The sequence below is a fragment of the Pteropus alecto genome, unplaced genomic scaffold, assembly GCF_000325575.1.
Source record: "Pteropus alecto unplaced genomic scaffold, ASM32557v1 scaffold185, whole genome shotgun sequence".
NCBI lineage: Eukaryota > Metazoa > Chordata > Mammalia > Chiroptera > Pteropodidae > Pteropus > Pteropus alecto.
The window spans coordinates 5,031,415-5,044,003 of NW_006438088.1; the positions used below are offsets into that span (position 1 = coordinate 5,031,415).

At 35.9% G+C, this 12,589-nt stretch overlaps 1 protein-coding gene across 6 annotated transcripts in view; it reads right to left on the reverse strand.

The window, feature by feature from the left end:
* AIG1 (androgen induced 1) overlaps positions 1–12,583 on the reverse strand; it is a 207,904-nt gene extending 195,321 nt beyond the window's left edge. For all 6 annotated transcript variants that reach the window (XM_015592091.2, XM_006915361.3, XM_025049307.1 and 3 more), the window contains exon 1: positions 12,403–12,583. In XM_015592091.2, the coding sequence (XP_015447577.1) occupies positions 12,403–12,543 (141 nt within the window). In that variant the 5' untranslated portion in view covers positions 12,544–12,583. The remainder of the gene's footprint in view (positions 1–12,402) is intronic.
* Positions 12,584–12,589: the final 6 nt, after the last annotated feature.

Sequence of the window (12,589 nt, forward strand, 5' to 3'; positions counted from 1 at the left end):
GAAAAAAATCGTAAAGACAGCAGAGGCGAACAGTACATCAAGGGAGCAATGGTTTGAACAACTGCAGAATTCTCATCAGAAATCAGAGGCCCGATAATAGTGGCACAACATCTTCAAATGATAAAAGAAAAGAACTGCATGGACTACTTTACTAAGTTCTTTAAAATATTTGACTCTTGATAGCAAAAATGCATTGTCTACGGGGTTGTCAAGTAATGTAGATGTAATTAAAATGACCATTATCACATAAAATGAAGAGGGTAGTGACAAGGCTCATATAGTCTACTTAAATGTGGTAAACGACTCACTCTAGATTGTATACAGGCAGATGTACATAGGGTACTCCCTAAAACTAAAAAATAATATATCCGAATAGCCAATAGTTAAATTACAATAAAACATGTACTAAAAACATTCAAATAATGCAGAAGACAGAAAATGGAGAACAAGAGAAAAAAAGGGAAACATAAACAAACAAACAAACAAACAAATAAATGGCAGACCTAAATGCAACCATTTCAATAATCAAACTAAGTGCAAATGGTATTTACTAAACGAAAGAGATTATCAAATGAAATTAAGAAAACAAGAAAATTATATGTTGTCTATGAGAAATCCACTTTAAGTATATAAATATAAATAAAAGTAAAAGAATGGGAAAAGATACACTGTTCGAACACTAATCAAGAAAGCTGGAGAAGCTATATTAATATCAAGCAAAGCAGATGTTAGAACAAAGAAAATTAATAAGAAGAAAATTTTTTAATGATAAAAAGATATTTCATCAAGGTACATACCATTCCTAAATGTGTATGCACTTAATGTGTAGGCTTCAAGACACATGAAACAAAAAACTGATAAAATTTAAATGAGAAGTTGAAAAACCCACGATTATACTGAGGGGCTTCAATGCTCCTCTCTTGGTTAAGGAGAGCGTAAGGAGACACAAAATCAGCAAGGATATCGAAGATCTGACCAATACTATTCACTAACTTTAGGTAATTGACATTTAAGGAACAGTCTACCCAACCATATAAAAATGCATCTTTTTTAAGTGCACATGGAATACTCAACATGATAGTCTACATTCTGGGCCACGGAACCAATTTTAAAAAATCGGAATCATGCAAACAATGATCTCTAATCATAATGGAATTAAACTGGAAATAAATGACAGAAAAATACCCATGATATGTCTAAAATGTGTAAATTAAACAACATATGTCTAAGCAATCTAGTGTAAAACACACTTTTGTAGGGGCAGGCAGTAGATGGGAAATCTCTATCTTTCCCTCAATTTTCCTGTTAACCTAAAACTGCTCTAAAAAAATAGTCAATAATTTTTTTAAATAAAAAACACAAAGGAAATTTAAAAAATATTCTCGTGTATAACAATGAAAATAAAATGTATTAAAACTTGTGAGATGCAACGACATTAAATGTTTATACAGGGAAGAAAAAAGGGCTCATATTAATAAATGAATAATCTAAGCTTCTGCTTTAAGAAACTATTAAAAAAAAAGAACCAAACAATAAAGCAAAACAAAAGGAGGAAAATAATAAAGGTCTAAACAAAGAGAAGTCAATGAAATTGAAAACAGAAAAAATAATAGGAAAAATAGTGAAACTAAAAGCTGATCTTTGAAAAAATCAGTAAAACTGAGAAATTCTTAGACTGATGAAGAAAAAAAAGACAAAAATTACCAATATCAGGCATAAAATGTGGTTAGACCCTACAGAAAAGGTAAGAAGAAAATGCTGAACTAAGACAAAACTAAGACAACAATTTCTTGAAAGACATAAACTACCAAATCTCATTGAAAAAGGATAAACTGAATAGTCCCATATCTTGAAATCAACCAAATTGAATGTGTAGTTGTAATTTTCCAACGACAACAACAACAACAAAATCCCTCCAAGCTCAAAGGTTTTCAGTGATAAATTCTATCAAAAATATCAGGAAAAAATAATATCAATTTTCCTCAACCTCTTCCAGAACATTGAAGAGAAAGAAGGCTAGCATTATACTAATATCGAAGTCAGACAAAGAAGAAAAAAAACACAGACAACTATTCCTCATGAATGGAGAGGCAGAATCGGCACAATATTAGCAAATCAAATTCAGCAAAACAAACAAAGGGCAATATATTACGATCAAATACATTCATCCCAGGAATATAGGACTAGCTCAATATTTAAAAATCAATCAATATAATTTACCATATTAACAGGAAAAAGAAATGAAAGCTATATGAACATATCAATAGATACAGTCAAATCATGACAAAATTCAACATCCATTTATGATTTTTTAAAAAGCCTTTCTACTAATTAATATCACAGAAGTCTTAATCAAACAATAAAGCATAAAAAGAAATAAAAGCCATGAAGAATGGAAAGAACCCTGTCTATTAGGAGATGACATGCTTGTCTACCTAAAAAAAAAAAAAAAAAAAAAAAATCTAGAAAATCTCACAGAATCTATAGCAAAGCTGTTCGAATGAGTAAGTGAGTTTAGCAAAATCACAGGATACAAAAATCTAATGTATCTCTACATACTGGCAATAAACAACCAGAAAGTAAAATATAACAAAATAATACTATTTACTATTTGTTTCACTGCAAAGCATAAAAAGATGGCAAGTAATCGCATGAAGATATTCAACATTATTAGCCATTTGAGAAATGGAAATTACAACCACAATACACACCAATCAAAATGGCTAAAGTTAACAATACTGACATCAAATAACTGGCAAAAATTAGGAGAAACTATATCATTCAAGATATTACCAGTAAAAATGTAAAATGGTACAGCCACTCTGGAAAACGGTCTGGCAGTTTCTTTTAAAATTAAAATCGCAACTACCATACAACCCAGCATTTGCCCTCTTGGATATTTATGCCAAAGAAATGAAAACTTATGTTTACACAGAAATCTGTAAATGAATGTTCACAGCAGCTGTATTAATAATAGCCCCAAACTAGAAACAATCCAGATGGGCGACTGGTTAAACAAACTGTGCATCCATTCCATTAAATACCACTCGGCAATAAAAAGGAACAAAGCACTGACACATGTAACAGGAGATTGCTGATTGGAAAAAGCCAATCGCCAAAAGTCTCTCTCACACACACACACACACACACACACACACACACACACGCGTGCGCGTGCACTTCCATTTATAGAGTACTGAAATAACAAAATCAGAGAACAAATTAGTGGTTGACAGGGGTCAGTGATGAGATGAAGGTAGAAGGTAGGCGTGGCCATAAAAAGGCTACATGACGTATCCTTGTATCCTTGTGGTGACGTGACTGTTCTGCATCCTGACTGCTTCAACATCAGCATCCTGGTGGGGATAGTATGATACAGTTGCAAAAGATGTTACCACTGGGGGAAACTGATTAAAGCCCATACAGGTCTCTGTATTATTTCTTACAACTGATATGAATCTATACTTATCTCAACAAAAATATTAATCAAAATAAAATATTTAATGACTTTAAAGTACCATTTACAACGGTACTAATAAAACAAAACAAGTATAAATCTACAAAATATGTGCAGGAGCTATATGCTGGAAACTAGAAAACACCAATGAAAGATATCAAAGATATAAATAAATGAAGAGATGTATCATGTTCATGGATTAGAACAGTAAATATTGTTAAGTGATAATTTTCCCCAAATTGTTCTACAGATTCAATGAAATCCCATTCAAGAATCCCATTAGGATTATTTGTAGATATTGACAAGTGTATTCTAAAATTTCAACAGAGGCAAAGTAATTAGAATAGCCTAAACAAATTTTGAAAAATTCAAGACATATGACAAAGTTGCAATAATCAACACAGTGTGGTACTTGTGAACAGACAGACACATCAGGAGAACTGAAGAGAATCCAGAAATGCATCCATAATATAGTCAACTGATTTCTGACAAAGGTGCAAAACGATTCAACAACAAAAGGATAGTCTTTTCAAGAAATGGTGCTGGACCAACTATACATCTATATGCCAAAGAAAGAAAAGGGAAGGGAAGAGGAAGGGAAGGGGAAGGGAAAAGAAGGAAGAGAAAAGACTCAACTTGACACGTATCTGACACCATACTCAAAAACTAACTCGAAATGAATCATAGGCCTAAATGTAAAACCTGAAAAGTAAAACTTCTAGAAGGAAACAGAGGAGAAATTCTTTGTGACCTTGGGTTAGGTAAAAAGTTCTTAAACGTCAAAAGCATGTTCGATAAAAGAAAAAGAATTATTTGGATGTCATCGAAATGATAAACTTTTGTTCTGTAAAGATACTATTAATAAAATGCAAAGATACACCATGGACAGAGGGAAAATGGGTGTAAATCGCATATTTGACCAAGAACCTTTATTCAGCATACACAAAATCTCTCAAAGATTAACAAGAAGAAACAGCCTAATTTTTTTAATGGACTATTGAAGAGACATTTCTCAAAGAAGATATGTGTATGATAAAAATATGCATGAAAAAGCTCTTTGGCATCATTAGTCATGAGGAAAATGCAAATTAAAACCATGAGATACTAACACACTTATTAGAATATCAAAAACAGAAGAAAAATTGACAATGCCACATACTGGCGAGAACCCAGAGCAACTAGAACTACATTGCTGATGGCAACTCAGTGTGGCACACCTATCCTGGAAAAGTATGTCAGTTTCTTATCTAGTTAAACATATACTTGCCACATAACCAAACAATCCTGCTTGTAGATACATATCTAATAAAAACTCATGTTCATATAAAAACTTGTAAGCAAGTTTTATAGCTGCTTTTTCATAATGACTCCAAGCTAGAAAAAATTCAAATGCCCTTCATCTTATGACTAGATCAACAAAGTGGTACATCAATACCATGAAATACTGCTTAGCAATAAGATGGAACAAACTATGGATACACAGCAACTTAGAGGAATTTGAAATGAGTTATGCTAAACAAAAAGAGACCCACTCAAAGGCTCTATGCTGTACACCTTATTTTTCTAGAAAAGACAAAATTATAGGGATAGAGAACAAATCTGTGGTTGTTAAGATTCAGGGAGGATTTGACTATAAAGGGACAGCATGAAGGAATGTTTAGGTGAGTGTGGTGGCGGCCATATGAGTCTACGCATCTGTCAAAACTCATAGAACTGTACACCAAAAAGAGTACAGTTAATTTAAAAAATTTTTTTAAATTACAAACCATATGTATATATCGAGCTTTTGTTTTAAAGTATATATGTGGCTCAAAAGGCAATTACCAAAATACTAACATTGGTATCTCTTGAGTGATAAATATTATTCTCTGTAATTTAAAAATATTTTTTATAGAGAATGTGATTTTTCTGAAATCTAAACATATATATATATGCACACTCCTATACACATATACATATATATATAAAACTGGAGTCTGACTCACTATGTATTTCTATGTGTATAAAGTTCTGAAATAAATACCATCTTAAAGCAGTAAAACGCTAAGATGCACAGAAAATAAGGGATAATTAAGATGGAATATATTTTCTTCCCAAGGGTTTCCTATATTATACAAATATTCTATAGTTCTATGTATTGCTTTTAAAATTAAAATTTTACTTTATAACACAACCTAAAACATAAGTCAACATGAAAATATAAGTCAACATGAAAATATAAGTCAACATGAAAAAGCTAGACCATTAGCTGACTTTTTAGATTTCTATGCTTCCAAAGCACTGTAATAAACACATCCCATTTTCTCAAGATTCAAAATGACAGTATTCTTGCCACTTTGCAAATTTGCGCAATTTCCCTGTTTATTCTTGATTAGCCTATCAAAGCTACATTCCGTATCTTCCTCCACAACAGATCTGATCAGGAGATGTCTCAGGTTCAAAGAGCTCTGTGCTCGCTATACTCTGACAGGGCTGAAGGTGAGAAATGGCCCTTTAGCTGTCGAGCCATAGGCTGCCAGACATGAAAGAAAGCTCCACTGTTACGAAATCCTAAGCGGTAAGATTTTTCCAAGCACCTTTGGATCACAGCGACATCTGATTCAATATGGAAAAGCAGACGACTGTTCACGCTTCCACAGAAACATATGACATTTCAGGAGAACACAGAGAAACAAATGAAGAGCAGCTACCAAGTTTGCTAAATGTTATACCAGACATGGAGGATGGCGGGATGGGAAAAGAAGTGACCTCAACTAGTGGTCAGATGACTTTCTGTAATTCCAATAAGTTGGAACTAAGAAAGGGAATGGGTGATCATATCCTCAACTATCTCCCCTACTCTGACAAAACCAGGCCCCTATTTTATGTCTGATCCAAAGGAAACAGTTTCAAAGAAGGTGAAGAGGATTTTATGCAAAGTATTATATTCGCAATTCTTCCCCCAGGTTAGGAAAAAGCATTACTTAATCTTTCAAGTTTATGTGCACATTTCAGGGTCAAGTCTGATTCTACTGAAAAAAAAAAAATGCAGTTTCACCCTCTTTGTATAATATCCAAAAACAATAAACAAACAAACAAAAAAACACATTTTGCTTATTGAGTATTCAATGAACTCCTGGCTTTCACATGGCACTCTGTGGTTTTGACTGGCAAAGCTAAGTACCATGGTTATATAAAGACATATAGAATCTCTTCTCAAGATATTTTATTTCCTATTTAACATTAAGCCATGAACTAGAGTCAAGAATATTTTAAGTATATAAGTAAATATAAGAAAAACTCAAATACATTTAGTATACTTACACGGTTTATTATGCTTTTGACGTTTTTTTAAATGTCAAAAATTCTTAACATGTCTAAAAGCAAACAATGTATCCTCCAGGTATACTTGACCATTTCCTGCTCTTTGAATACCCCAAGCTTTTCAACATCTAGGCCCTTATTTTTCCTTCTCCCCCTGTGGTTTTCTTAGGTTCTTCTGCAATATGGATTTAGATAACAAAAACAAGTGCCTAGGTTATATTACCTTAAACCTCTGAAAAAAATGCCTTCTCCCAGTCAAAACATAAGGCCTGCTTTTGGTTTTCATAAAATGATGATATAAGATATGCCAACTATGAGAATATTTCTACATATTCTGCTAAAAACCAGTCAAAGGCATTATCTATTATGCTACCCAATGTTCTCTGTATGACAATCTGATTGATAAATATCCCTGAAAAGTCAGTGCCAGGAAAATATTTTTCCTGCTAAATTGCTGTGCTTCCTTTATGCCAACACTAATAACAATACAATCAAATGTGTATTCTTTTTTGCCTTGGTTGCCCTGAAGATTAGTTAAATTTGTCTCACAATGGCAATAAATAATTAATCCCTGGTGCCTAATACATATTTTTCTATTCCTTTTATTTTAAAGTCATTTTTTTTACAACATGTATTTAATTATGTCCCAGTAAAAGACATCTTTAATATATTTTGAAATATGTTTAAATGTTTTAAATATAGTAGGCAGAATCAATATACTGAGGCTGTGTCCTATAAACTATTCCATGTTAAAGTACAAAACAGCATGGCCTAGAGCAGCATCTATTACATTAGAATGTGCAGACGAACCACCTAGTGATCTCATTAAAGCACAGATTCTGTGATTCAGAAGATCTGAGGTAGAGCCAGAGGTCCCACGTTTCTAGCTGGGTCCCAGATAAGGTCTATCGTCTGGTCCTCAGACCACGCTTTGAGGAGACAGGACCTAAACGATCTTCTCTCCATGCATGACTGAGAAGTCAGTAATGGAAGAATGACGAGTAAAATATAGCCCTAGGAGATGACAACTTTCAAAATGGTTAAGTACCAAAAACCAGAGCAAATATAAGATTAGCCAGATTTTTCTTTCAATCTGTAAAAATCAAATGTCCTAAGTCCAATGTCAATATTAATTTAATTTTTAGTAATAAATGTCCTGTTCATGTCATTCAAAGAAGCTGATTCTGGCTCATGTGTCAGACATTCTACCATACAAATCTAAATAAAATTCTGGTTGATATACTTCAAAAAAATCCCTATTACTCTGAATGTTTTAGGAGGAGCTAGGACAAGAAAAGAATGCTCACTGAAAATGTGGTTAAGAGAAAGTTTTCATTTGTTCGATATTTACAAACACCTCTTATAACCCAGCATTACTCTGAGGACTCAACATGCAGCTGCCTTTTTTCTTTCAGTTTATTTATACCGATTTTATTCTGAGTCTTCATTTTTATCATCTTTGGAGACAACTGTTATGTAACTTGGGGGACAATTATCCTTTAATTAGTGATAAGTAAATAAATCTGCATCACGTGAAGAAAATTCATCAGCTATGGTATCCATTAAAAAAATAGTTGAACATTGGTTACTTTAAGTTTTCTTTCCAGTTTATGTCCAGTTAAGAGTATTCCTTCTCCTGGCACAGTAGGATGCATGATAGTCTCTAAAATACTTTAAGGATCTAATTTTTCTAATGTTCAGTTTTTATAGATTCTCATATTGCCCACTGTTAAGTGTATGTCTCCCTTGCATAGTTTCATAGATGCATAGGCAAAAACCTGTATTTTGGTTAAAGCCAAAATTAACCAGTTATCTAATACACATAAAGAACTTAGCTGAGTCATTACATAGGTACATTTAAGTTTTTTTTATCCCTGGGCCAGAGGATTTAAAGCCAAGTATACTAGCTTTCTATTGCACTGTAACAAATTATCATACATTTAGTCACCTAAGCAATATACACTTATTATTTTATAGCTCTGGGAGGCAGAATTCCGAAATAGGTCTCACTGGGCTAAAATCAAGGTGTCAGCAGGATTGTGTTCCTTCTGGAGGCTCAAGGGGAGAATTTATTTCCTTGTCCTTTCCAGCTTCTAGACATCACCCACATTCCTTGGCTGTTGGCCCCTTCCTTTATCTTCGAAGCCAGCAATGTTACCTCTCTCTGTGACTTTCCTAGGCAGTCACATCTTCCTCCCAGTGACTCTTCTTCCACCTCCCTCCTTTCAAGAACCCTTGGGATTACATTGGACTCACCTGGATCATCCAGGATAACTCCCCTTTGCCAGGTAACCTAGTATAGTCACAGGTTCTGGGGATTAGAATGTGGACATCTTTGTGTACCCATTATTTTGCTTACCAATGAAGACAGATTTCCATTTCCGTTTACTAACTTGAATTTTCCTGAAGCATTTTGGTTCTCTTACACTTTTTTCAATGCTAGGAAAAGAAACTTTTGAGGAATAACAGTATAAAATTACTGAGAGCAGTAACTTGCATCACAGTTTTCAACCATGAGTTCTCATTCTATTGGGATGACTCTCATACTCAAAGACAAATATGGATATAGCTGGAATGGCCACTGCCATGTAACCATCTGCTCCCGGGGACATGTAGCCTGAGATTTCCGACTTACATTCTGGTAAAGTTATGCCATGGAACATGGAATCGGACTGTGGTCCCCAGGAAAATGTCTAGACTCTGCAATCCAAGTTGACTAGAAAAGGGGCCTTCCTGTTAAAATTTTGAGAAGCCAAACCCTGGTCCTCAATTGCTCTAATGAGCTTAGAATCATTAAAATTGTCCAAGGCACTAAGCAATAATGTTTATTCAGTTTTTTTTAACATAAAAAAATGAAAAGTTAGATGAGTAAATTACAGTAGCCTAATCTTTTCATGCCATTCCTAAGGATTGACGCATTGGTTGTTTTAACAGCTATATAATGCTTAAGCTCTGAAGACTCTAAATCTCTCTTTAAAAAGAAAATACCTTGCATGAGTGTATCTATGAATATATTCTAGACATACTTTCTCATAGGAACACTTGATTAAAGATAATTATTATATTTCAATCAGAAGACACAGGAAGAAATCTGAATGACTGGCAGAAGGCCTTATACAAACTGAATCTAAATATGAAATGAAGTAAAAGTTTCAAACCTGAACCTATGCCTGAATTCTGATAGACAAAAATATTTGTGATGGTTATTATTTAAGATAGGCAAGTCCAATCATCAAATGCTACAACACAAACTGTATGGCAGGTTTAGGAGAGTCACACTGGCTCTACTACATTTTCATGTCACACGAAGGTCATGAGATTATGAGATACAGTCTGTTTCTTGTGAGTCTTGTCTTGCAACACACAGTAAGCAATGCCAATGTGAGAAGCAGTCATCTCATGGATTAACCAACACCTTCAATTTCTATCCCTCTCACCTGCTGACCCTCCTCTGCTCCTCTGCTCACTACGTCTAATGCAGAGTTGCTTCTGAGAAGTGTTCGTAGTTCCTGGTGGGGTCTCCAACAGCACTTTAACTTAACACTACTCCTTGGTGGCACTCAAATGGGCCAGCTCTGAGATCTGACTGAGGAATGGGATACCTGAGTGATATAAAAAGAATTTTGTTCACATAGCCCCTAAAAGAATTCTGAAAATTAGGCACATATTTTTAAATAACATCTAAACATTTTTAACATAAGTTTAAACACTTTAAAAAGAGAGATGATTTCTTCCGCTCTGATACATATTAATCAGAACTCAAGAGCTGCAGATTTCACTCATTAAATCTATGGAAAAATGTTTGCTATACCACGTAATCGGCAGAGCCAATCTTCATTGACAAGCCAATCAATCCAATAAGACTTCCTGTCAAAACAAGTCTGACTTTGTTTTTCAATCAAATATGAAGATGGTCCTGGTGACAATCATCTATCCTCTGAATGCTAAAAGGAATGGATAAATAGAGCATAGAGCCTTCTCATGTGCTCCAGCCTTAGATGAATTGGGAGGAAGAAAAAATAACTGGCAGGTGTCACCCATGCTCACAGGCAGATCAGTTTCAAAAAAAGAGATAGAAGCCAAGGATCTGAAAATTGAAACATTCTATGCCTAGGAAGTCTTGGTGACCTGGGGTGCAAGAACAGTTTGGAGACTGCTGGAAAAAGAACTTAAATTCCTCTCTGCAAGTATCTAACATGATATGAATGTAAGGTGGTATTTCCAAACAAAAACGCTGTGACTGTATTTCTTTCTGTGACTGTACCCTAAGCCTTTGGAACTATCTTAAAACAAGTATCATGTTCTCTTCACCAAAATGGAGGGTCAACAGAGATGATAATCTTGCTTGTGTGGCCAACTTCATGTATAATCTTGGGCTGATAGTTCTGGTGTCCCAGGAACTGGTTCTGTGCTGACTGGAAAATTATGCTTGGCTATCACCCATGGGAACATAGGTTAATACCCAAGAGAATATAACATTCCAACAATAAGTTCTCTGTTTCTGTACCCACACTTGCACACCCGACCTGTGGGTTGACGATTAGTAAGTAAGAGAAAAATAGATCTTTGTGTTCAGACAGAATGAGGAGTGGGGTTTAGAGCTTTAAAATCTCTACATTTCCGGGTTGCTGAATTTGGGGTCTGTGTACCCCTGGCAGACCCAGCTTGCTGAATAAAGAGTGTGTTTCCTATAACTCACTGGTTTCTGGTGGTCCGTGTGTCTATCAGGGGCTGGCGGCTACAACAGTTCTACATTTTTCTGTAGTTCTTAGCAATGGTTGCTTATGTTTGAACCCTCCACCCTTGATGACCTTTTACTGTGTGCTGGCCCCAGTCTAATTCAGTTACCTTTCACCCTGAAGTTCCAAAGTTCTGCCCCACTGTCATTCTTGGGCCTCATGCTCACCTCCAGATTCTCTAGCCTTTTAGTGCCAGAAGTGGCTACATTTACAAAACGAACAAACAACTAAAACCAACAACTAAAAACAAAACAAACAAAAAAACCCTGTAAACTGTCAAGGCTATCCTGTTGTGCCAAAAGAACTGCTTATGCAAACTACTGCAAACATTTTCAAGAGAAAATAAGGAAGAGTGTAGTTACACTCCCCTGATGTTTCTGGGTTAAAGGTTGCAAGGAAATTACTGACAATGGCCAAAAAAACAGATGCCAAAAAGACTTTATTAGGCGTTTTTTCTTCTTTGTGAGGATTTTGGTCCTTTCAGAAGCAGCTCCAAGTAATACGACAGAACCCAGTTTCCACTGTTGTGCAACTTGATCCCACGATGGGTGCTTGGGAAGCACCTTGGGGGCGAATGGTTTCTAAGGCTCCTCATGATCAAGGCTGTCCAATCCATTTGCTAAGTTCTGAATCTTTCCGTGTCACCTCTTAGAAGCAAGTCTGTGTTCCCCTCCAAATAGCCCACCAGCTGGCTACACCCCACCTTCACTCGTGCCCCAGGCACCAGGTAACGCTGGGTGGTGCAGAGGGGCCACTGTGGGGGCAGCCAGGCGTTTCGACGCAATCACTGGGGTGAGGACAGGGGTGAATGCTGGAGGCGCGCGCCCGTGCAGGTGCTCGCGCACCCACAAACACACTCAGGCTTGGGGTGCAGGGCGGGGGAGGGGGGAGAGACGGCCTTACCAGATTAATGAACGTCAGGAATTTCCAGCTTCCTCCGTAGGTCTGATGAGAGGGCATTTCGATGGCCTTGTAGTTGCACAGGATAGAGCAGTAGGACAGCAGAATCGCCACCCGCAGTACCTGGCAAGGAACAAGCGCCATGTTCACCAGAGGCCTGGGCAGGCTGGGCGGCGAGGACAGAGGGAGT